Source organism: Aulonocara stuartgranti, assembly GCF_965226115.1.
Source record: "Aulonocara stuartgranti genome assembly, chromosome: 18".
Classification (NCBI taxonomy): Eukaryota; Metazoa; Chordata; class Actinopteri; order Cichliformes; family Cichlidae; genus Aulonocara; species Aulonocara stuartgranti.
The window spans coordinates 22,296,577-22,323,150 of NC_138954.1; the positions used below are offsets into that span (position 1 = coordinate 22,296,577).

Below are 26,574 nucleotides of genomic sequence, written 5' to 3' on the forward strand. Positions count from 1 at the left end.
CCCCAGGTGTATTGTAGGAGCTTTGCACTGAATCTGTGACATAAAACTGGTTTTGTCACAATGAGGTTGATGTGCTCACACTGACTGAGCGCTCACGCTGCAAAAAAAGCTAGAACTGGGTTTATGCCCTTTCTGCATTTACCCATCTAAGTGCATGTGTCTTTAACAAAGCAGTTCTGAGCGTGGATGGTCATTTCCTTTGGGCAAGTAAACAATTTGGTTGTAATTTTTGGGGGATTTTTTGCAACACTGAAAAGAAATATTAGGTCTACTGAAAACCTCATGTTGCCTTGACTGTGTATTTAAAAGACAGCAACATAACCAGTCCCATGGATAATCACATACAGGTGTGTGCTTGAGTTGCATGCGTGCAGGGCATGGTGTGTGTGTGTGTGTGTGTGTGTGTGTGTGTGTGTGTGTGTGTGTGTGTGTGTGTGTGTGAGAGAGAGAGAGAGAGACCACAAAGTGGATGGATGAGTTTTCTCGTAAAGGCCAGCACAGATGTTTCTTGGGGTTTTTTTTTTTTTATTTCCCCCTCAAACCGGTTGAGGTTTTCTCTAGAAAGTCGCAAAACAAGTTGTGTTTACATACCCACCAAGGTACAACTGATGAAAAACACCAGCCAGGCTATTTTAGTGAGTTAGACACTGGCCCATGCTATCAACTTGTAATTTCTGTTTGACAAAAGGAAGTAGCCATGTCATTCCTTTTCCCCTGCAACTTCTGAACTCGACATGCAGGAACATTTTAGTTAGTTTGTTTTTTTTATATATCACTGAAAATTAAGTAAAACTATCGTACCTTAAAAAAATTTCAATATTCTCATAGGTATCATAAGGTAATCTGTATACAGATTACTGTACATATGCACGTGCTTTTTCTCACTTCCTGCGCTATAACACCTTTACCCAAACTGACGTTGACAATGCTATTTTATATTTAATATTTTCACACATATGTGATAAGTGCAATTAATTAATGGAAAGGTCACCCCGCAGTTTAGCGTCTTAGGCCACGAATTCAAACAGCATGGCCAATTAAGACAAACTTTATTATATTCTCACCCATGTTTACCTTTAGAGAGGATGGACTCCCTCAACTGTTTGACACTTGGGATCATTTTTCGTAGCTCGGGCGCTATTTGAGAACAAAATTAAAATGCAGGGAAGCCCGTAGGCAAAATGAGACAGCCCCTGAAGTCGATATTGAAACATATTTGGACGGCCCACATGCCAATCAAAATTTCCTCGCATCCTATTGGTCCTCCCCCCGATATTATCGTTCCATCTTCTGCTCGTCTAGTCTGTTAGGCTTTCCGCTGTCCCCATCCGCCAGTACACATAGACCCCCTCCAAATTGGTACTCAGATCCTTTTCTGTTTCGTTCGCAGCTACGAAAAGGTGACATTTTGCGGTGTGTACAACCAACGCTGCATCAGTACACAACAACGCTACTGAAGCGTGCTTGGCTCGATTTTTTTTCCCTTTTTAGCTGAAATCGGACACCGCTGATGTTATAGCGTCAGTGTCCTCCCGCAGGCTGCGCTGCGGAGTGATATTCCATTGGAACCGACAATGTGGAGGGTGTTAAAATGTCTACTTGGAAAATGAAATGGTTACAGTTTCTTTAACACTGAAGAAACCGAGTAACACAAGAGTTATGGTTCGTGGGACACACTTGTGTTCAGCTTCGTGACAAAAAAGACAGCGAGTCGAGGCGACAGAGGAGCGCTTCATATTCTCTTTCCTCATCTTCATCAAGCCACAGTCCGGACCACGGGGAAAGGATCCTATCCCTAACTTTGTTTTTTTTTTCCTCCTCTTTTTGTACTCCAGCCGCTAATTTCTCTGTGTTGGATGTCACATTGTTAAATTCAGGTAAATGCGTGCTAATATACATTCATAACAAGCAAATGCATTTCAAACAGAAGTGGTTCCTCACGTTGTTAGCGGAGTAATAACCAAGTTTTTAGCGCATCGTTGAAGTTGTGCTGTGAGTGCCACAGCCGGGAAAAGCGGGGTCCTTGTTTTTTTCGGCCCGAGCGAACTTGCACTGTTATTAGTAAGTGCCAGGGGCTTGTGTGGGCTGAAAAAGACTTCTTTGTTCACTTCAAAGAGCTATAACGTTAACGCACATTAGCATATGACCAGACTGAGTGAGCTCCTCCGGGATTTTGTTGTCTGTACTGGTAGTGTGAGGTGTTTATGGACGCGAACATTCGCCGTGAAGCGTTAACGCAGACAGGCGGTGTTGGCTGCTTTTCTCTACTTGTGGGAAATGCTAAACATTTCCAGCGCTTAGTGAAATGAATTTTATACATTTATTTTAAGTTTTATTAATTTATCCAGGGGCACGTTTATAAACCACAAAATTACGTATGTAAAAATACCCCAGTAAAAAAAAAAAAGTATTACTTGGGTATTATTCATCCCCCCTTCAGCCTCTCAACCGTTAACCACAGCAAAGAAGCAGCGATAAGGTCGCCAAACGCTTTAGTTTCTCTTCCCCACTTATTTTTTAACCCCCCGATATTATTTTATAGCGTTTTTACATTACTTATTGTTTTATTTAAGTTTCTACCATTCATCTGAAACTTTATGAAAGAGGGGGGGGGGGGGGGCGAGTCTTTGTGTGCATCAGTGTCTCATTCTGCTGCTCGACGTCAGGGCAGGCAACAGGTTTTTAAGTCCTTTTAAACGGCCCGCAGGATTTTTAACCGAGCGATGAGCCGCCGATGGCTCTCTTGTGAAGCCAGGTTTCACCACTTGCATTGCTATTTCTGCCGTAAAACTTTTTTTCTTGACACCTAAATGGGCAGGCCAAAGGTGGGGGTGCTCAAGACAAGCGTATGCAACTTCCATTTGTTAGGAGGGGCTGAGCACTTATCCCCCATTTTGACCTCAGCTCACTGAGAGAAAATGCTAGATTATATACTGTCAACGCATTGTTCCTGCACCAACAGTTTCTCCCTACTGGTAAGTCATAATGCTGTTGTGTCAGTATTTATCCGGCCTTTCACCATTGTTAGATTTAGTGTGCGCGTCTTGACTTCGGGGTAAAGTAGGTTTTATTGGCTTTATTGTTAATATCTATTGTTGACAAAGTACTAGGGTAACTCGCAGTATTTCCAAGTCTGCTGTAATGGATATGACAGTGGTATTCAAATTACTGATATTTTAATGGGTTGGGCAGTGCAGTTGTAGTTGCCATGCATAACTAAAATTAACTGGCTTTCCCCCTTTCTGGTGTATAGTGTTTAGAATAAAAGCCAATCTTCAGTCGTGGCATTGAAATGTTTTTGTTGGGTTTTTTTTTGAAAAAAGATCAATCATAATGAAAAATATATTACAAATTATATTAAAGGCCGGCAAGTGTACATCCCACCCTAGCCTTATTGTTGTTGTTGTTGTTGTTTTTTGTTGCTAATTTTAGTATTTACTTATCCTGTTGCTGTCTTCACTCAGTGCACTATGAAAATAACCAAAACATACAGGTTTATTGCTAAATAAAAGAAACGAAAAACATTTTGAGGCACACCAAGGAGGTCTGGGCATCTCTCTGAAGGAAAATCATCAGTACTGTGATTAAAATATAGATATGTATTTTTAATTTTAATAACTTAAAAAAAATTAGGTTTATTTTTTATAATCCAGGGGAAGGAAAAACAACAGAAAAATGCACTTTCTGTTAAGTAAGGTGGTATCAACTTTAGATGAACACCATTGGCGATTATGTGCCTAGTCACCCCCCACGGCCCATTTTAAACCAGGAAAAACCCTGACATGTAACACTCCCAGTAGATTGTAGACATAAGGACAGCCTCCCAGTGGTTGTCATTTGAAAATTCCTGAAGTTTATTCAATATTACACTGTGCAGATATTTCAGTGTTCTGTTTGCAGTATGTACTTTTCACATAACCTGTTATTAGTGTTGGCAAATAAGGACCCAAAATTCTACTGTTGCTGGGTCTAATAAATTAATTACCTGCTCTTTTAATTTTACAAAATATCTTCAGGTTGCTTTTAGGTACAAATGGGTACGTTGGTACAAAATATTTTAAAGTGGCAAGTTTTAAAACTTGAAAATGTCTTTATGTCAGTCATATTGCCGCCAATCGTTTTTAAAGATTGCTAAAGGCTGGTTATTTGTGTTTGTTGTAGCCATACTTTACTTTTGCTTACCGCTAATGATCTCTGAGTCGACTCTGAATTTAATCGACATCTCTGACGCAAAATCAAGATGTGATTTCCTCCAGGTGGCATTTCTTCTTCTTCTATTTTTCTTTCTTCTTTTTGTTTGTGACTTTGTCCACAGTGTGTAGAAATGATTCTTCTCAAGGTGTTTTCCCCACTCAGACTGCATTTGCTTTGATATAGGCTGGTACTGTTTAGGACTCCAAAACAGTGTGTTACCACTTTGTAAATTTTAGTGAAAACAAAACTTAAAACATGTTGGGTTTTGAGGTTGGAGGGAGGAGTTTGAGTTTAGTGCCTGACTGACAACAAGTGCAGTGTGGCCTGTGGCCAACCATGGTCACTCATGTTAGATGTGGCCTACCAAGTTAAGATTTTCATAACTTGGTCAGTATCTCGCCTGCTTTATGGCATTTGAATGGTAAAAATATAGAGCAGAGGAATTTGCAGCTTATGTATATCTACCGTTGCACTATGCTGTTTAATTGACTTCCCTCAGTGCTTTTACGATGCCTGCATTACTACAGTGTGAGAATTCTATTTCATATGGACATTGTAGTGCAGATCCATATATCTGAATTTTTGTAATGTTACTTTATTTTTTTAGAGAGAGAAAAAGAGGTTTTGATCAGCCTCAGCCATTTTTACACACACACACACACACACACACACATCATTTCTGCTGATTGAGATTACATTTTATTTAAAATCCTAACATTTTTTTTTGTGTCTGTATGTCTCAGCTTTTTAATTGGGGAATAACATGTCATCCTTACCATTAGGAGTGATGAATGGCACGGTGAAAATGACACCGTATTTATACAGGTGAACGAGCTAAATGATCAAATTTCCTGGAAATCTGAGCTGAGTGTAATAAGCAGTAAATATGTTTGTCTGGTTACTATATTCATATAAGTAACGTTTTTATAATTTGACCATTTCGCCTCCATTTTTGGATTAGATATATTGCAGAAGGCACCAGTTGTCAGAACAGTTAACCATCTAACAAAGAGGCAAAATAAACTTACACGCTCCTTACCTTTGCTTGTAGTCGCTTGCTGAGACTGAAAAGCCCAAGTGAAGAGCAGCAGCAGAGAATGGCTGCAGTGGAAACAGACAAGGAGCTCAGCGACTTGCTGGATTTTACCGCGGTAAGATTTCTCCAGAGATTGCTTGAACTTGTTGAGTGAGCATCTCATACAATTCATCATATTCTCACAGATGGCAGATTTTAACTTTCATAACAGATTTTGAACACTTGTCAAGTAGATTGAAGTATGTATGGCATTCATGTTTGAGCAGGAATTGAAGGACTGCAGCGGGTACATGAGAAGGTTTTATATGAGACTCTTGTTGTCTGTTTAATTTGTGGTGTTAGTCAGGCAAAGCTGCATTGTGGAGATTGCTTTATGCCTGTCATACCTGCTGGTTAAACAGGATAAGATAAAGGATAGGGTAGTATAAATTATTATCTAACTATCCTTCCCACAAATGAGGAGGGAAAGTCTTACACTGAAATCCAGTGGTTTGTTTACAGTGTCGTTCCTCTCTTTCAGATGTTTGAGCTTCCAGTTTCAAATGGCAAAAACCGGCCAACAACTCTCAACAGCCCTAAATTTGGAGGTTCAGGTAAGAAAGAAATCTTTTAGACATTTGTTTTATCTCTGAGCCTTATGTTTCAGGTCAAATTTCCTTTAAAGACATAATGATATAAATGCCAATACTGAACAACCGATACCCTTCTCATCTTTTCTCTCAGCTAAAGGTAGTGAGAAATATTGGGGTTTTTTTTGTTATTATCTGAACCAGTGAGGGGCTTTTTCCAGTTTCAGTATCCGACCTTCGCACACTCTGTGTTTTGAATTAAAATAGAATAGGAGACAGTTCCTTCTCACCTTTGCTTCTTATAAACGGTTTTTCGATCAGACTTTTTGAGAGAACTTCAGGAACAATTGTCATCTTATTTTACATTATGCAGAACAAGCACCATCTTCCTTACACTTCCTCATCCTCACCTTCTCAGCTGTTGCCATTCAATCACGTAAGGGCAAAGGCAGAGGGTGGGGGTGGTGGAAGCAGCCCAATTAATCTCCTGTGCTTACTCTGTGAAAAAGTGTATTCCCTTGTCCTACAATCTTGCACCCTACTTTTTTTCTCCACATTTTCACTTAGATCTATTATCTGTCCCAGTCAGCAACCCCACCAGGCGGACACTTGCAGTCAACATTAAGGCGCATGTGTTGCTTGCAGTGTAAAAAAAGAGCCTCAGAGATGCCTATGACATTGCTTTGAACATTTATCTGTATGTGTATTTCCTACAGTAGGCCTGCCTGGGTTATACTTCATCAAGTTGATTGATAAGGAACAGCAGTTGTCATTCAGTATGAGTGGGCAAACAATCAGTGTCATAGATGGAGCTAAGGCAGTTGTTAACTTGTGGGCCAGAACTAAAGAGGAGATATAACTGGATTCATTTTCATTACACCCTGACATTAGTTTGTTTTTACTTTTGCTTTGCTTCACTCTTAAAAGCCTAGCAAAACCAGCGTATCTACAAGGTTGCACATCAGTGTTGGCTTAAAAGCAGATACAGCAAGGTGACAAACTTTAGCAATTTAAAGACAAGATTTCAAGTTGATCATAGTGATTCTTGGCATGACAAACAGGGTTAACTCAATATCCTTTGCTTACACTGGTTGAACTTGTGAGACGCTATCAAAGGGTTACTGATGTATATTTGGGGCACAGTGTTATGTTCTTTCTGCTGTTAAATCATGTATGATCTATACTGTTCTTTGAATTAGAAAATGTTAGGTAGTTAGCTTAGTGTGGCATCAAATTTAGAAGAAAGAGGGAAACATTGTTCCAAAGTTTAAAAGTACACCTTTGAAAGCTTAAAAATTTGATCAAATCTTGTCAGTCTAAGAGAGTGTGACTTCTGGAGAAGGTGTGTGTGTGTGTGTGTGTGTGTGTGTGTGTGTGTGTGTGTGTGTGTGTGTGTGTGTGTGTGTGTGTGTGTGTTTTATTATTTTTTTTTCTTCTTCTTTGTACGAGGAAATGACTTCCTGAAGTCGTGTCATGTCAGTGATGTTACGAGGTCTGCCACCATCAGCCTAGCCACAGAGACCTATACTAAACCGACCATGTTTCTGCAACAGGCCAAAATACTGTTGCGCAGATTGATTGTTTTCTCTAATCAGGAAATGAGACACATTCTTTGTTGTTGTTTGTGTATCTCAGTGTGTTAAAAGATCCTTGCATTTCATTTTTAGAATGAAAGCTTTGTTTCCTACATTGTTTTCTTTCTTTTTTTTAATGTAGTACTAAATTGTACTGTTTTCTGACTTTTGGGGATTAGGGATGGGTACCGAAACCTAGTAGTAAACAGGCAGCAGTGCTAAACAATTAAGACCTTAATACTGACAAATGTCAGTTTTCTTTTCTGTACTGGAGAAATCATGTCATATGCTATTCCTAATTCAGAAGAAAGCTGTTCTGCGCAAAGAGCAGTGGCAGCACTGGGTACCAAACACACAAGTTCAGCAAGTACCACGTTCAGTGGGGGACATGAACAGTCTATGGAAACATGGTCTAAATGCATCACATGAGGAATGCATGGTTTTCATCTGCCTGGCTCTTTGTTCATCTCTCAGTGACCCATGCATGTAGTGTTTGGTTTCATGGTTTAATGATTAACAGCAGGCAGCTGATTGGGTGTTTCTGAATTCGGTCTGATATAATCATGTCATCACTTGTCATTCTGATAGTCACGGTTTCGTTTTCAGAGCACTTAGAGCTTAAGCAGATTCAGTGATAAGATCCATGATTTGTACAGTTGAGATAAGAAAATAAAACTCCAAAACAAAAAAGGTACTGTTAAAACACTCGGCCAATAAGCAGTATCATTAGTAGTAGTGCTGTTTAAAACCTAACAGTACAACTAAATATGATTTCTTTTGCAACCCAGCTTACCTTTCACTCGTTTTTTTTCTCAGTGTACTTTCATTTTTTTGGTTGCTGGAAACTGAGAATCCTAAAATATATTTTTAAACTTTGGAGAGAAATGCAGAAGAGAAGGAGGTAAAAAAAATTTGCATGAAATGTTTCATTTTTCAAACGTGTTCGTGATTCTCAGATACTGAAAGTCACAAGTTAAATCCATCCATCTGCCAGTACATTTTCTTACCCACTTAACCAACTTGGAGGCTGTTCCAGGTGCCACAGGGTGGGAAGCAGATTTGATCTTTAACATTTTAATCCCTGGCACATATTGCTGTTAAAATTGTTTAAAAAAAACCCCAAAACATCACCTGGTTTCAGGTCCTGGTTTAATGTAAAGTTTTAATGTAAAAGCACTATATGGTAGTAGGATAGGGTGGATTGTGTTGTGTTTGAGAGGTTGTCGGTAACTCACAGCTTAAAAACAGTCAGAGCTTTGCTATTGTACATTGTTCAGTATTTCATTAACAGTGTTCACTCTCTTGAGATTTATCTGACATCATGCTTTGTGTCTGTGTGACTCACTTTGCAGAGGGAAGGAAGAAGTTGTGTAGACAAATGGCGCACTCAGTTATAGGTGCCTGGGGCAGTGTTCCTGTAAAAACGAAGACATGTCTGCAAGTTTGGTCAATGTATGTGCCTGGGTTTTGCTCATGAAGCCTATGACTCAGGCTGGCTGTCTGTTTCCAGTGTCTTTCTTCCTGTGTAATTATAGACTAGCCATGCTTAAAGGGGCGTTGCATGCTGGGAGGAGAAGTGCATTGGGGTTCTCCAGAGACTTTGTCTGATGTTACTCACCCTTCTCTTCGTTTTCTCTTTCCAGTTGTGGTAATTTGTCTGAATAGCGCGCTACTCATTATTTTCTCACGAGTGTAGCACTTCAAATGGCGTTAGCGGAAATGTGGTCTGTAGAGAGCTATATAATTTTGTCCTTTTTTTTTTTATTTAATTCGTAGCCACACAATTGCTCAAAATCCTGTGGATGTTTATGTATGATGAGGTTTCTTGCAGTGTTGGCAGTTGGCAGTTTGTTAAAGCACTCTAAATTTTCCTATAGAGCTGGATGAGCATAATTTCCGAAAAGGAGGATGTAGATGAGTAACACATTACAAAAAATGATTTGTCAGAAACATGAAGGCCCTGTTGGAGGTAGTGAGGAGGAGAATAGAAATACATCCAGTATGTGCTTTTGTCAGAGAGAGGGTCACATTCTGTGGTTTTGACAGATTTAAACAGGGTTATGACTGTTGAATTCCTTTAAATATAGAGTAAGTACACATATTTATCTGTCCATATGAAATGACACAAGAATCCTGCATGAAAACAAGATGATATACTTTTGAGAAAATGACCAGACATCACAGTTTTTCTGAATCAGATTAATTTCATTCATTTTTATTGCATTGATAGTAAGATTCTTTTGAAATGGTAGTAGTTCAGAAAGGGTAGGTTCTGTTATAACGATCTAATAAGTAATGTCACTATTTTAATTACTTCATCAAAGCAGTGCAACAGATTTGATTACTTTTTAAATAACTTTTCTAAAATGTTTAATTGGGGGACTGATTCTGGTTTTTAGTAAGTTATATTAACTTACATAATTAAATTATGTAATGCCCTGTAAATATCAGGTCACAAACCTTTTACTTACTATATAGTGGCAAAAATCAGGACAGGTGTGTGTTTTGCATAATATGCTGAGGTTGGAGAAAACCATTGGGAAGCAGCAGCGTAGCAAGAACAAAAATCAAGCTGTTTTGAAAAGGTAACATTTCTTCTTCTTCTTTTCTTTTCTAATAAAAAAGGTGCATTTATATAAGTTTTAATTTATTAATTGATTTTTTTCATTGATTTTTTTTTTTTTTTTTTTACTTTTGACTCTTGCTGTTAAATTTGCTTTTACCATCAATTACAACATGAGTTAATCCCAGTAAGTGCCTTGAAGAAGGACAGCTACCTTATACAGGTCTTCTAAAATGACAGGATTTCTAGATGTTTCTGCAAATCAGACCCCATGAGAGGTTTTAGTTTTCTTGCTAGAAGGTCTTCTAGCACAGTCTAAATCACAGGTTCTCCACATGGATTTTGTTGAACATATGGTCACATGATCCTAAATGTTTGTGGGGTTTTGTTTTGTTTTTGCTGCAGAGATGTGTAGAAATATTAGTATGTACGTTACATAGAGAGAGTGTGAAATGAGCGTTGCCTCCTGTTTAGTTGCAGCATTTATGGACAAACATGGCAACAGTGACAGTGTAAATGAATACTTTCAAAAGCACAGCACTAATTAACCTCACCCGTCACAACGCGGTGGGGTTGATTAGAGCCTTAACAATAACAAAAACATGAAATATACATCGAGTTAAATTGGATATCAAAGTTTGATGAAAGTGTAAACAAATTAAAAAGAACATAACGATATGAGAGAGTTCATTACAGCAGCTAAAAGTTAAACACAACTTATAACCATGTAGCTTAATTAAAACACAGTTATATATAGTTGATGAAATACAATTTGACAAAGCAAATGTAAAATGTCAACTTGCACAAATAGCTGAATAAGTGGCTGAGTATATTCACAGTCCAGGAAATCTGTTTTCAAAATCAGTTCGCAGCTGTTCTTTGTCTGCCAAGCAGTTTTTGGGTTAACAAAATAAGCTGAACCTCTGAGTTACACAGTGGGTCCAGTGAATTTTATTTAAATTGTGTCACTATCAATCACTCTTTTGCCTAAATTAGTAAGAGTAGGAAAGCATGGACAACACATTAAAGTAGTTTTGTTTTTTGTTAAAGCAATGCGGCGGTGTGGAAAAACAGACCACTTGGTAAATAATACCATCGATTTAAAAAAAAAAAAAAAAAAAAAAAAAAGATTGTAGATTTACCATTACAAATCAGGTTTCTCTATCTTCTACGTTGCTATTTCTATTCCTGTCGAAGAAGAGAAGGTGCCACATATTAATGTCCTGCTAATTAGCGAGATAGTTGTGTTATGGTGCGTGATTCTGAATGTGCAGTATTCATGTCGATCGGTCAAATAAAGCAGCTGAAATACTCCACTGCTCTGTAAACCCACATTTCATTCTAATATGCTAAATCCGTGAAGTGGAAATTTGATTCTTTAAATAGTTGGTGTATTTATTTCATTTTTTAAAAATATTTTCAGAAATGCACTTGTTATCCATAACAGTGTAAAATAGAAAACACTGAATTGAAGCCTTTTCTTCTCTCTATTGTGGGCACTGATGATTTACAGCAATAGTAATTCTTTTACACATTTTCTTTATCATCTTTGATTGACATGAAGAGTGACAGCCAGCCATAGAGAGGGGACAAGACATTTTCTCCTTCATCTCCTATTCTGCTGCTGCTGTTTGTATAGATCACAGTTGTCACAGCAATCTAGCAGCTCTCGGCAAAGTGGACCCATCACTCTGCCGTACTGCTGATCCTGTCATGATTCTAGCCCCCCTCTCCCCCCCTCCACTTTTTAATTAGACAACAAAACAAAAATATGAATATTCATAGACCTGTGCTTCATTAATATGCACAATTATGCAAATCAGTACGCAATTAAGCTTCAGCTTCCCCCCCAGAGATGCCGTGTTGCGGTACGAGAGGAGATTGAGAGCAAGGGGACAGGCAGGAATTTCTGCTTCACCAATCCTTAAAATCACCCCTTTCAAACACATTCACCTCTTTGAACGCTGAGGCGCTCCGGCCAGGGATGACTTGTGCAATTTGTGCGAGATTGAGACCTTGAGTCTGTGTTAAGACGAAGGTGTAGGCCAAGTGTGTGAGAATAGATGAGCTATGAATGACTGTTGCCATGGAAAATGTAAAAGAGTGGAGTGGGAGAATGAAGAATGTTGAGGATGATTCTGGGAGCCTCACACTGGGTGTTAATTATTCAAACTTCCTACAGCTCATATCCACGCTATGTGACAGCACTGTCACTATGCTGTCTCTGTGTGAGCTGCGAAGTGAAGCTCCTCGGTGGAGGTTACTTCGAGCTGCCTGAAAAACTTGTATCAAAGCAAGTTCGCCAAGTTAGACATTTCTTTGCAAAGTGACACTGTAAACCTGTGACAAGAATTTAGTGGCTAATGGCTAACCCAGTGCTTTGTCTTGCAGGTATAGATGAGAGGAATGGGTCCAGTCCCTGGGGAACAGGGGAACAAAACAGTCCATCTTTCAACCAGGGAAGGGTATGGCTCATTTTCACTTATTGCATTAAGAAAAAAAAATAAACCCTTAATGTTACAGCCCAGGTTCCTGCCATTCTCAATAATGTGAACAGCCTAAATTAATTTAATTTAAACGATGTCAGAACTGATCTGTAAAGTCCAGCATGGTGTTGCATATTAATTCTGAAGCTTTTTATGACTTTTTTTCACACCTTATAAAAGGTCAGTACAACAGTACTGGAGTGCTCTACAGTGCTGTAGAACTGTATTCAGGGTTTCTAGCATTGAAGTTGTTAAGCTTGAGGGTAGCAGTAGACTCATAAGCTGCATCAGCTTTTATCTGAGATTGAAAAAATAAACAAAAATTCTCAAATCTTTAGGCCCAGCAAGGGGTCTTTCTTAGGCCCATGAGCTGGGAGCTTGAAATACTTTCGCAGAATACTCTACTTTTATCTGCAGGAGTTTATTTTCTTACATGGTAGCTTTGGTCTTTATTTATTTGTGTTTCTATTCCTAATACCTTTTGTTTTCTTTCCCTCAGGGTTATGGAGAAGAAGGCCTTTACAGTGAACAAGAGGCCATGGCTTCTGCTCCCATATTTGAATCAGGGATCGTTGGTAAGGACTTGTTAACTAAACTGAATAAGGCACATTGTCCATTTTACAAACCAAAGAGAGTCGGGGAAGTGTGAGGCAAATGTTGATGAAGATTATAATCGTACTTAATTATGGAAGAACACTGACTGAAAAACACAAGTCTATATGAATGGGTAGTGTGACTGAATCAGAACGAGGAGTTGTTTGGGGGACAGAGCAGCTATTCTTAGGTTGGACACTAACATATCAGTTTAAGGCAAAAGGTTTTTAATGGATGAAGTGTGAGTAGGGTAGTGGGGAGGATGTGGAGGAAGGGTTTGTTTGTGTGCAGTTTGTGTGTTCAGTGTGGGAGGGGTGCGGAGTGTAAAGGGCACCCATGCACAAACAAGGCTGTCCCTTGGGATTACATTGGCCTATAGCTCCCCTCTGTTAACTGGCAAAGGAGGGGGGTGTTTGTGAGCACAATTGCCCCAGAAGCATTTATAATGGGCCAATTTGTCTTTTTTCTTTTTGCTGTCCGCGGCCATAAATACCGCAAGTCTTCATATATACTCACATAATGGGAGGTACCCAAATAGAGAAAAGGGGATAGACAGTTTGTAATTTAACATAAAAATACCCTCTACATTTTTAGAACCTTAACCTGATTTCATGTAATTTCCCCTCAACAGGGAAGGCAGAACAAGGACCATACTCGTCACTTGGAATGCAGGTAAATAAATTTGAATGGTGCTTCATCCCCATTCGCTGAAGCTTCTTTTCACAAATTTTGACTCTTGGTCAGTTTTCTTACTTTCTTTTTAATTTACGTCTCATATTTTGCACTCTGTAGCCGGGCTTCATGACCAGTGAGATACCCATACCCAGTCCTGATGCCCTCTCTCCATCTGGCACAAAGCCAAACTCTCAGTTTTATCCCTCCTATACAGGGAGCAACCCTCGCAGGAGACCCTCACAGGACCCCATAGGTAAGGGTGCAAATTATTATTTCAGGCAGGGTGTTGAACACTTAGAAACCGAATCTTCTGTCACATTTATCGTCTTGTTCTGATCTATTTTAAGGTTGTGTGTACAATCACTTCTCCTGTTGAGGTTTTTAAAAAGTGTCTGAAAAATCTCACTTCTTCTTAGTGAGAGAAAATGAAAATCCTGAGCTCCCAGGGAAGAAAATTGGTCAATAACATCACCTTCATTATCTTTAGATTAGACATTAATGAGCAGTAACAAATGCAGATTGATGGATCAATTCGGCAGGAAGAATCTTTGATTGTATAGTTACTGGTACAATAAGGTCTTTTTGTGTAAGCTGGCTGATATGATTTCCCCTCCTGTCTGCCTCCCCACAGAATCGCAGGCAAAAAAGATCAGGAAGGTGCCCCCTGGCCTGCCCTCCTCTGTGAGTACTTCATCCATACTTCAGCCCCATACTGTATCTTGCATTCACTCCATGCGAGCCCAGGTTTTAATGCTTTACGCCCTTTTTCACATTCCATTTGGCATCTGAAGCCGCTCCTTGGCTTGCAGAGCAGTGTAAAAGCTGCAGTACAGGACTTCCAGCTCTTACAGCTGCGCATCTGCACCACCAAGTAAAAAAGGAATCGGGAAAAAGCCACTCATTCACCCAGTCCCTCATTTGCAGTATGTATTTATAGTGTGTTGTATTTGTAGGCCCTTTACTTTATGACCACATTTCTTTCCCGCTGCCAAGTATACTCGTTAGATCACAGAAGAGAATTCATACTGGGGTTTGATGCTTCTTACTCATTTTTTTCCCTCCCACTCTCCCTCTCTGGGCACCCTATTTCCTCATTTTCTCTACCCTCCACCCCACCCCACGCCAGCTCTCTCTCTCCTTCCCCCTCCACCGCCATCACCCGCAAACAACAGCCCTCCCCTTTCTTTCTCCCTCCCTCCCCCTTCCCTCTATCCCAGCTGCCAGAGAAGTTGGCCGCCATCCAGGATACGGCAGATGGTTCAGTAATTAGGAGTGCATCTCTCCGTTCCCTCTTCTCCTCTCCCCACTTTTTTCTCTCCCTTTTCTCTGTGTAATCAAATTATAGAAGAAAACTTCAGTCCATTTGGATTTGAGACTTTCAGACACAGTTTGATACTTGAATTTACAAAGAATGGCCTTGATTGAGAAAGTTTAGGTGCCATCATAAACGTACCAAATCCAGCTAAAGCTTCCATTATATGGTCACATCGTCCCATCCTGTCTGTAAACTATTCTCAGCATGTTTCTGTTTAACAGGTTAATATGTAAAAATGGTGGACAGGGCCCATAAAAGTGCTGGCATGATTCATTCAGTACACACTACCGCTCTGTGCTCATGCCTGTAAAAATGTTGTAATCCTCTGTTTATTCAATTTAAGTAGTAAAACCAGATAGAAAATAATAGATTCTAACCTTGGATTGAACCCATACTTTTAAGGGCTGTAATCAGGTACCTACTGCATATGTTATTTTAGTTTTGATGTTTCAAATACCCCAGAAGCAGTTATTTTTAAGAACATAGTTTTGCTTATCTACAGAATTATGTTCAGAGAATTTTCCAGATGAAGTTTGAGCAAACCCACTTGTGTGTTTTAAGTGTTTTAAGACAAATGTAAATTAAGTTACTGCATGCCATGCTTGCAACAAGTCATCATATAATTTAGCAGTTACTTAGCTTTATCACACTGAGCATTCAAGGACTGAGCTGTTTTTGTTTTGTTTTTGTTTTTTTTGGTAGGTTTATACATCAGCCTCAGGGGAGGATTTTAACAGAGACAATGCTTGCTACACAGGCTCCAAGACAGGAAACGTCTACCCACCACCATTCTTCATGCAAGGTCAGTTGAAACAACATGTTTTGAAATCCCCCCCCCCCCCCCTTTTTTTTTCTTTGTGTTGAGTTGAAAAGTTCAGCCTGACTTAAACACTTTCATAAGGTTTTTGTGAACTGAGAGGTGAATCGCTCACCTATGTAGAAAACAAATATCCTTTATTTTCCTTCATAGCTTTTACAGCAGAAATTAGTTGTCTGTAGATGCTGTCACTGTATGCCAGTAAACACGCTGTGGTGCCGGGGTGTTGAATGGTGCATCACGGTTGAATGAAGTGATCACAGTAATGTGACATGTCTCATATGTAGCCTTCATTGTCCTTTTATCTCTTGTGGCTGGTTTTCTCTCGGCCTTCTTGCTTCCCCCCCCCCCCCACTCTGCTGGATGTCCCCTGACAGAAGGCCTCCACCCGCCCTCCGACCCATGGGGCTCTGCCGGGTCGATGGTTCAGCCTGGTTATTCTGCCATGCTGGGCAACTCCCCCCATCTGAGCCAGCATGGTCCCTTTACTGCCATCAACCCCCAAGACAGACTGGTAAGCTCTGCAGTCACACTTAGGTTTGTTGATGAGGTCAACAACACACATTAAGACAAATGCATCATTAGGAGCTTCTGTCTGCTTTTCTTTTTAAATGGTTTTGTGTGTTTGCTTTCAAGAAACGGCAGCCACTGCCCCTCTCTCCTCAAAATTACCCCCTGCATGCCAGTGAAGTGAGCGGGGCTCATCCTTCTGGCTTCCACTCTGGCTCCAGCAGCTTTGGAGTCCCCAGCCACACCCCCCCCATCACTGGCAGCGAAACCATTATGGGTAAATCCTTTAATGTGTGCTCCTTTATTTTATTTTATTTTTGAAAAATGCTGGTGTTGTCCTAATTTAAATTATCTGCTATCCTAATTGATGATTATTACTCCGCCCCCCCCCCCCCCCCCCCCATTTAGCAAATCGGGGTGCGATACCCAGAAGTTCAGGTGATGAGATTGGAAAAGCTTTGGCATCTGTAAGTAACAATATATTATAATCACATAGTTTTAAATATTAAACATGATTGCTCTGTTTCATAATACATATAAATTGTTATATTGCATTTCATTAAATAAAAAAAAAACCAAAATTCTGTGTCCAGATCTATCCTTCAGACCCAAACAGCAACGCTTTCCCTCAGTCCCCTTCAACCCCCTCTGGCTCTCCTCAGGCTTTATCAGGTAAGTCAGTGACTGTAGTCCTTTAATCCTGAGGCCTCAAGGTCAGCTGGGCCTCAGCTGGCTGTTTTGTAGCTTTGTTTGTTCAAACCATGTATTTGTTCTTTCCTGTGCTACTCCGCAAGGCCATGATACATACTTTGAAAAACCTGTTGTTTTCACTATGGCGATGCATGAACAGTTTAAAGTGACAGTGCAGCTCCATCTGTTGGGTTAACATGGAAGTAATGCATGTTGTTCAAGCCTTTAATTTTGTGTAAAAAGGGATGTTAACTTTCTTATGTTAAGTTAAGCCATGAACTGTTTCAGTGCCATCAATAGATTCCAATACTTCTCATTTCTTACATTACATGGAAAACTAAAAAGCTACCTTGGATATATCTTGTGACCTGCTGGACTTTTTTAATGTGGAGTACTGTTGATTACCAGTTCAAGTTAGAAACATAGATGGGAGTAATCTTAGTTCATGAACTTTTGCCATGTGTCATTGAGTTCATGAAGGCCTTTTTCTTGCATTGGCACTGTACAAACATAGAACTGAGATAAGTTTGGCATCCAAGATTATCTTGACATTTAGGTCATCAGATTTGGCTGCACGTTGGTAGTAAGGAATGGTTCAGTTATTCACCAAGCACTTAACACTACTTTTTTCATATTTTATTAAACCCTTGCTGTAAATGCAGGTGTTTCTGCCACAAACAGGGATATTTTCTCTAGACGTACTGTAACTGGGGTGATATAACTACCCCATTCACAGCTTAACCTTCACTTGATCTTTCTCACACACATACACCAGCCAAATATAGCTTATGAGAGAGGAAGGGAAAATACCGTAAAAATAAAAAGAGGGTGGGTCGCTTCCTTATTTGTATATGCGTTCAGTCCATGCATGAGCTCATCACCACCTAATTCATCAACACTTCTGTTGAATTAAGAAACAAAGTAATAAAAGTGATGCGTATTAGATTATATTGGACAGAGAAATTTCTTTGAAAATTTTAATAAGTTTATACTCAATATCATTCCATATCTATTGTATCTATATCTTCACATTTACTTGATGTCTCTTTCACATTACAGCAGTTTCACGTGTTGAGTTTCAGAAAATTACAGCCCGGTTTTTCTCAGTTTCTCAGCAGTTGATGGTTGGCCACACATGACAATGAACATGATTGGTCCACTTACAGTGAAGGCAGTGAGTCTGTGTTACCTTATTCACTAGAAATGTCTGCATTTCTTTTTGAATTTTGGCCATTTAAACATACATTGCACTTAAATGACTAATAATAACCATGGTGAACTGCGATCTGTTAATGGCCATTACACTTAAGAGACGATATTACACATGAGCCATGTTGTTAAAATTAACAACTGTTTGAACAGTGAGTTCAGATCGTGCTTGTTGTTTGTTCAGCAGTCTGACGTTATGGAGGCGGAAAAAGGTGGGGATGGTGGCTTTTGCATTCCTAGTGGGTAGCAGTTCATGTTATGGATCAATGTTTTAGCTAATAGTGCTTTTTGGGACTAGTTGTCAAATTAAACTATGTAACTTGCAAATTGGTTCTACAGTATAGATGTGAGTATAATGCAATAAAATGTAAACATCAAATGAGTTACAATTGCATTTACATTAGACAAGTAAAAAATTTCCTCTTGGGAATAACCCAAAACAACTTTAGTGGGCAAAAATGAAAAATCTAACAACAAAAGTAGTTTAAGTGGCACACAACCTAACATATGAAATGCAATCTTAAGTATGCATGTTATTTCCACTTGGCCACTGTCACATGACAGTGACGTTAACAGAACTTCAATTTTGGACCTATGGGTCTGTTCCTTTCTGCATGTCTGCGTCAAGGCTCGTTGTGGAGAACAAATACTAGAATATTTAAAAGCCTGATTAACGACATTCACCGTGATGATAAACACAGTTGGAGAAGGTAAAGAAGATGCTAAACAAGTTGACTTTGATAATTTAGCTTTGAGTCACTAAACACGTGCTAAACAAAATCAAACGTATGTATTGTGCAAAAATCTCTTTGTATATGATGCTTTGCATCTAGGTTGTTGAAGCATCTTGCGAACTTGCCACAGTTATACTGCAGATTTAAGCTGCGTCTTCAGTCGCATACTGGCTCAGTGGTGTTGAAATCGGGGCTGTGTAGGGGCGTATCAGGACTTCCTGTTCTTGTAGTTGAAGGTGGTATTTTTTATTTTTTTTATTTTTTATTTTTTTACTCTCATTCAACGTTGTTGCGCATTGAACTCGGGAAAGATCAGCGTTAACCTTCGACTGAAAGGCCAAAGCTACAAGGAATGTGTTCAATGCGTCACTGCTTTTTTCTCTTTTCTTTTTTTTTGTCCTGTTTTCAGGAGTATACGAACATATTTCCTAATGTTAACAGAAAAGAGAACATAACCATCTAAGACAGGATAAAACTTTAGCATGACGACACGACTGTTTGCACAGTGATGCAAAATGTTTTCTCTACATATGAATATCTCTAAAGGTAAACCTAATAGGCCTTTATGCAAGACAAGCATAACATGTAGCTAAACATTGTATGGAGGCTGTTACTCGTTACTCACTTTAAAGTACCCCAGGTGCATCAATAATAAGAGAGAAAACTTCCCGCTGACAACTACAAATTGTAGGGCTTTTTTTTCTGAATAAACTTGTGATCTTTGTTTCTCAGGCTCTGCATCCCAGTGGACTCGATCTTCTGGTCAGGCCACACCTTCACCTAACTTTGATGGGGGAATTCAGTCTATGGTGAGTAGGTTTTTCACTCTTGATTTTTATTAGAGATTAGAGTTGTACAACCCTTTATGCCTCGTCTTGCCTCATCATTCCACTGTTCTTCTTTCTCTGTTGCAGAGTAAAATGGGGGACCACCTGGATGAAGCCATCAATGTTCTTCAGCGTCACGCCAGCGGGCCAGGGCTTGCTGAAATTCATGGCCTGCTGCAGTCGGGCTTAGGGTTACCGCCAGGCTTGTTGGTTACCGCTGGCAGTGCAGCTGGACTTCCCAGTCGCCTGCAGGGAATGGTGAGATTCATGAATAGTGTGAAAGAAAAGCTGAAGAAATTTAATATTTTAGTTTAATTCCAAAGTACATAGCGAAAGTGGTATGCCCATTTTTGCTACTGTTATGCCAGTATTAAGATTAATTTCTGTTTCAAGGTGTCTGGTCACCACGAGGACTCTGCTAGTCTGCCATCTAGTGGGGGACTTTTGCATGGGCACCATGGCTCTGCATCTGTGCCACCACTCTCTCAGCATGAAGGCTTTACAGGTGCGACTTTCTTTTCATGGTGTCTTCCTGTTTTGTACAGCATGTCTTCTAATACTACACCTCTTTTTGACTGTGTATTGTTTCTTTCATTGTTTTATAAAAATATTGTTCCTTAGTAACCTTTGTTTCTGGACTGTGTGTAGGGCTACCTGGTAACATAAATCGCCCCACTGCTGGTATCAAACAAGAGCTGAAGGACGACGATGAGAACTGCTCCATGACAGACAAGTCGGAAGATGAGAAAAAAGAAATGAAGAACCGCTCTCGAACAAGGTGCACAGAGTCTTAAACCTTATTTTATTAATGCATGTAATCCCGTTTGTTAAATCTTAGTCTGTATTGTAAATTTGACAGGGACTCAGTCTAGTTGTTACTTACTGGTAAAGCTTTTTAGCTTTAGCGATGGTGTCTTATATCAGATGTACAACAAGTGAACTGTACCCATACTGTTGTTTCCTACCTCCTCCTCTACCATGACTCCTCACTAGTCTGGATGAGGAGGATGACGATGAAGATCTACCAGTGGAGATTAAGGCTGAGCGGGAGAAAGTGCGGAGGTTGGCAAACAACGCCCGCGAACGGCTACGTGTGCGGGACATCAACGAGGCTTTTAAGGAGCTGGGCCGCATGTGTCAGCTCCATCTGAACAATGAGAAACCACAAACCAAACTGATCATACTGCAACAGGCTGTTAACATTATACTCAACCTGGAGCAGCAAGTTCGAGGTCAGTGGGTGTCCAAGGAGGAAGGAAGTGGAGGGGAAGGGCATCTTTACAAAATAAAACATCCATATGGCTTCACTTTCCAGCTTCATGTCCTACTATTCTAATATTAAAGCCATCTTGTTGGGATGGTTGTTACTCCATCCACAGTCTTAAACATACCGACTGGTTTTAAACGTTAGTCTTTATGAACCATTTCCTAAAATAGCCAATAAGAAAGGACATGTGAGTAGTAAGTCAAGCTGTCTGGTTGTTTTTAAGACAAGCCCATTCTCCAATAAATCGTAAAAGTTTAATTTTCCTGTAATACACACAGGACTGCTGTGTGTTCTGCAAAGCCTCAAAGCTAGTTGCTTGTTTCAGCGAAAGTGCTTACATGTCTGTCTGCTTCATTTTTGGACAACATTAACAACTTTTGTCTGCTCTTTTTTTGTTTTTGTTTTTTTGCTATTGTCTCATTATGCTTTTATTCACCTATTAAGTTATTTCAGCATTTTAATGTCTTTAATCTCACACAGTGTCCTTTATAGCATGCAAGCAGGGCTCTGTGCTGTGTATTAACCCGCCTTTGTATGCGTGTGTTGCTCTTTCAAGCATTTGAGTCTCTAGCTTTGCTTTACTGTTTAAAATAAAAAGGAATCGTTTCGCCAGTCATTCTCCCATCCCCTTTTATTTTCTTTACAGATGCCAACCGCGACCTATTCTTCCTCTCATTCCGATAAATACATCTCCAGCTGCTGATGTATTTAACATGACACCTTCAGTGTATCTCATTGTGTGTTTCTTCTGTGTCTTTCTGCGTAATGCATTTTGGCACAGGGTGTTGCTTCCTCTCTCTCCTTTTCTGTCTCACTTGCCATAACTTCTCTCATTCTGCTGGACAGTCACAATAATCCCCTCAACTTCCACCCTGGACCCAAATGACCGAAAGCTTTTTTTGGTGATTAGGTACCCTAAAAACACCCTAAAAACTAATGATGCTGGTCAGCTGTAGCATTTTGATCCAGTTCGGGCTTGAAGCCCCTGAGTGTTGAGTCTTCAACCTAAAAACTTAAGTGATTTTAACTCAAGCAGATTTATGTGCCCATGCGCACACACTCCTGCAGTACAGCTCCGCTGAGATCTTCATTGGACGTTTAATTGGTCTCTTTGTGGGAGTTTGCAGTCAGTGCGAAGGTCAATTTTTTCCTGGTAACAGGAAATTAGCTTTAATTTTTTTTAAAAGCAGTCTAACTGGAATTTTAGTGAGACCACCTTGCCTAGGTTCAGTGAGGGTTGTGATTTGGGTTTGTTAACCAGCCCTTCCAACCCCCCACCTGTCCTCCCAGCTGCAGCCTTGTCTCGGTGACCGATGAGAACCTGACTGCTGAGGAGAAGGACCAGAGGGAGCGTGAGCGCCGCCTTGCTAACAACGCTAGGGAGAGAGTGCGTGTTCGTGACATAAACGAAGCCTTCAGAGAGCTGGGCAGGATGTGTCAGGTCCACCTGCAGAGCGACAAGGCCCAGACCAAGTTGGTCATCCTGCAACAGGCTGTCCAGGTCATACTGGGTCTGGAGAAGCAGGTGCGAGGTAGGTCAGCCAATTCAGAACAATCTGATTCCAACAGGCAGCCAGCCATCTCTCAAACATAGCTGGACATCAGTCGCTAGGTAGTCACCCAAAAGACATTCTCTTCTGTTCCTGCTGAAAGTGTAAATTGCAGTTTTCTCTTTGCCTTTATCGCATGCGTGTTGTTTTTTTGTTTTTGTTTTAAAGTGGGGGGGGAGAAAGGGAGAGCATCTGAGGAAGTAAATCCCTGCTTTTCTGCCAGACACCTGCAGCTTCTGCCATACTTTCCATTCTCACGTCTTGCTTTTCTCTTTTATATCCCTCTTCTGTAATAAACCATTTGTATGTTCATAACTCTGCTGTGTATGATCTGTAAGGATTTCTCTAAGCTTAACAAGTCCAGTTTTGTGTGTTTTTAATGAATACATCTTTTTTAAATTTTTGTTCAAGAGCGTAATTTGAACCCAAAGGCTGCCTGCCTCAAGAGGAGGGAGGAGGAGAAAGTGTCCTGTGTGGACCCCCAGATGCAGCTTAGTGGGGGTCACCCAGCTGTAGGAGGAGATGGACACAACTCTGTGAGCCATATGTAACTCTTAGGTGAGTTTGCAGACTACGTGGATGTCAAACTCATTTTACACTGTGGCCCACATACAGCTGACTTATTTGATGTGGACTGGACCGACAAAACTCCACTTTCTGTTAGTGGAAAGAAGTTTAACTACACATTCAATCCCTGAGATGTCTTAACATAAGAATAATCTGTCAGCATGACTGTTTGGGCATAAATTATAAGAGGGACATGTGTAGAAATGTGTGGCTCACTTGCTTAACGTGTCCTATAATTATAATACAGAATCTCCAAAAGTTGAATCTGTTCATCTGGACGTAGCGTTTTGTGGGAGAAACGTTTGGTCGCTCATCCAAGTGACTTCTTCAGGAGACTGAAGAAGAAAACGCTACGTCCAGATGAACAGATTCAACTTTTGGAGATTTACTTTCCTGGATGATTGAGAATGCATCAAGACATATAAAGCAGAATCTTTGTAAATTCACAGAATTGGGGAAAAAAGGAACTTCTTTGTTATTTAGTTGTGTATCTGTTACTTAATTACTTTGATATGGTATGAATGGCCATGGTGGAGGTCTTTATCCACAGGAAAAGATGTAAAACTTGTAAAAATACATTTTTAAGTCCAAACATCTATGGCTTTCTTTATAAATATCCAAAGCCATCCAGTGGGCCAGTTTGGAGTCTTTACCAGGCTCATTTTGTCCCCCAAACCTTATGTTTGACACCCCTGACCTACAGTGAGAACATCTTGTTCTTCCGTCTTATGTGTTGTTTGTTTTCGGTGCTTATTTCAATTTGTAGAAGAAGCAATTTTTTTTTCTTCTTTTTCCTTCTAGTTCCTGTCGATTGTACAGCCCTAAGAACAAGAAGCCTTAATATTTCATAGTCATGGATCTCAGCGTGTTAATCGACTGTTGGAAAACACACGCACACACCTCATTACTGACGAAGCAGGTGGCCACATTCCTGACGATGAATCCAAGAATAACAAGCACACTGATACAAAAAGCGAAGAAGAAAGATTTATTGATCTCCACACAGAAACGCGTTGAACTGAGGGCACTGGTTTAAAGAGAGTGGAAACTGGACATAAGGACATTCTTATGATCATCGTAGTTTTGTAAGACATTTAAAAAATTTCTTTATGCTTTGGGAGCAAAACTTGTTTGGATCAAATGAAGCGTTTGGATCAATTGCTCATGAGAGCAAAGTTAGGATTTGTATTGATGGATCATTATCGCCATTCCCATCAGAAAAAAGGAGGTCTTACATTCTTCACAAGAAAAAAGGGTGGATTTATCTGTTTAATTACACCAGAAGTGGGCTTTATGCATAGTGTTGATGAAAATAATAAATATTCTCTTGACTGAATTGAAGAGGCAGCTTACACCTGCCAGTGGAAGCTGACTGCTCTTTTTGCCATGCTGGTAATCCGGGCTGTATTTCCTACATTTATTAAAGCGGCTGAGAAGGCGTCGCACACTCGCACTGGGTTCATGTTTGCTCTTTAAGTGTGGAGCCGACCTGAAAGTCCTACACATCTGTTACTGTCACTGCCATGCAAGTGGAATGGAAAGACGAGAAGAGACAAACACATGACTGTGCAGAACCCACAGTGCTGTTGAATCAAACATGCACACCGACACGCCAACCCCTGTCCGCCCGTGAGGACTTGAGCATCCTTCTCAGTTTCAGCCGCATCAGCCTGCCAGCATCCAATCGTATATAAAGATGCTGTTACAGCACGTAAACCTTACTTAACACAAGTCTCAGAACAGTTTGTGTTGTGGTATATTACATTTTGCTAGAAGACAGAAATAACTGAGTATTTAAAGGGATCATGAGTGTTACTGCCACCTTTTGGAGAATTTATTGCCACTGACTGACTTGTTTTGGTTGCTCGGTGTTTGGTGTTTTGTTTTTTCCCCCTCTCCTTCTGAACAATTGCAGAGCCTGTTATAAGGATCTTCCTTTTGTAGAACTGATTTGTCATTGTTGTTTTTTTACTCTGTATGATAGTTGTAAGAGTTTTGTTTGTATCATTTAAAATGTTTTTGTTTGTTTAAATTGTTTTGAGTGTAAGATGACCCCGTTTAGATTCCAGGAACAAAGTGAGGTGTTTGCTTTAGTGCCAGATGTGGGGGGTAAAAAAAATATTAGAAATGGCTGCAACATCACATGTTGTGACTCTAATTTTTTATTTATTTATTTTTTTTAACTCTTTGAACACAAAAACCTGTCAGGCCGTTTGTAGTTTGATTGTTCTGCTGTTTGACAGTTTCTCTTAAAATGAAATTTAATGGGTTTTTTCTTTAGCTTACCCCCTTCTTCTGCTTCCCCTGATGTCAGACTCTTTGATGAGCCTGTTGATTAGTTTCTGAGGAAGGTGCAGAAGCGGAGGTCTGCACAATCTGCAACAAAATTTGCTGTTTCATATTAATATGAAGCATAAAAAAATAAAAAAGGGTGGCCCTGGTCATTTTCCTTACCATGGGAGTTTTGATATTGGTTTCTCACCAGTGCCTGAATATGTCTCTGCTACACGGTGGATAATGTTGCATTTAAGGATTTGTAGGTTATACCTTTTTTCCCCCCCTTAAATAATAGAGATGTATAAAAGCATATGCACTTCAGCAAAACCGGTCAGTGTCTCAAACACCTAAATGAAGAGTCACTCTCTGTGACCAGCTTCTGTGTGTGTGTGTGTGTGTATGTCTCATGAGATGTAAGATGACTTATGTGGTCTACAACTTTGATGCTGAAAACTGTACTTCTTGTCTTTTGTGTTCAGAATTTTACTTATGATTTTGTTCTGAACTGGCATGTGCATTGATACATATGTACAGCTGTATGATATGTCCTTATCAGCTTTATCATTGCAAGCTGATACTGATTTGTAACAGTATTTGTCATTATTTCACAAAGTTGGCCTGTGGAGAAGCCCCCAAATATCATTTTCTTTGCCACTCACTCTGGTCTTTTTCCCTCCACAATAACGTGTGTGTGTGTGTGTGTGTGTGTGTTTGTGATGTGGTTTATTGCTACTGAACACTTTGATTTCTTTACATGAAAGATGCAGTAAATCTGTATCAAACACATGCACCTGACCCTTTCTGCCCACCACAACAGCTGACCTGCTATAGATCTGTCTTCACTCATGTTTGAGGACAACATCTATGTAGGCTATGTCCTCAAAGTGCCTCCAGTTTCCTATTTTTTATATATAAAGTAGATATTGAGAACTGTTGTGTATATAACAGTAATGTAGCAATAAATGTGCCATTTTTATTAACAAAACCTTCCCCTTTTTAGTGTCTTGGTTTTTGAATATACTGCATTACCTGGGTGAATCAGGATCTGTTTGATCTACTCAAATGTTTTCCAGCCATGTTTAAAGATGTAAAAAAAAAATTATCTGCTGCATTTTTATAC

The 26,574-nt window shown here is 39.8% G+C and overlaps 1 protein-coding gene across 5 annotated transcripts; it reads left to right on the forward strand.

Moving 5' to 3' along the window:
* Positions 1-1,308: 1,308 nt before the first annotated feature.
* tcf3a (transcription factor 3a) lies at positions 1,309-26,439 on the forward strand. 5 transcript variants are annotated; one of them, XM_082512877.1, is made up of 20 exons: positions 1,310-1,877; positions 5,246-5,345; positions 5,751-5,823; positions 12,328-12,401; positions 12,922-12,997; positions 13,648-13,688; positions 13,809-13,944; positions 14,323-14,372; positions 15,709-15,808; positions 16,201-16,337; positions 16,460-16,610; positions 16,742-16,800; positions 16,927-17,005; positions 19,699-19,775; positions 19,881-20,051; positions 20,187-20,298; positions 20,442-20,571; positions 22,351-22,592; positions 23,022-23,168; positions 23,979-26,439. In XM_082512877.1, exons 2-19 carry the CDS (start codon positions 5,292-5,294, stop codon positions 23,159-23,161), a joined length of 1,902 nt encoding a protein of 633 aa, XP_082369003.1. In that variant the 5' UTR covers positions 1,310-1,877; positions 5,246-5,291; the 3' UTR covers positions 23,162-23,168; positions 23,979-26,439. The 5 variants fall into 5 exon arrangements, with proteins under 5 accessions (XP_082369006.1, XP_082369003.1, XP_082369007.1 ...); XM_082512879.1 differs by lacking the exon at positions 22,351-22,592 and adding an exon at positions 20,787-21,025 and having other exon boundaries at positions 1,312-1,877; XM_082512878.1 differs by lacking the exon at positions 1,310-1,877 and adding an exon at positions 2,618-2,975.
* Positions 26,440-26,574: the final 135 nt, after the last annotated feature.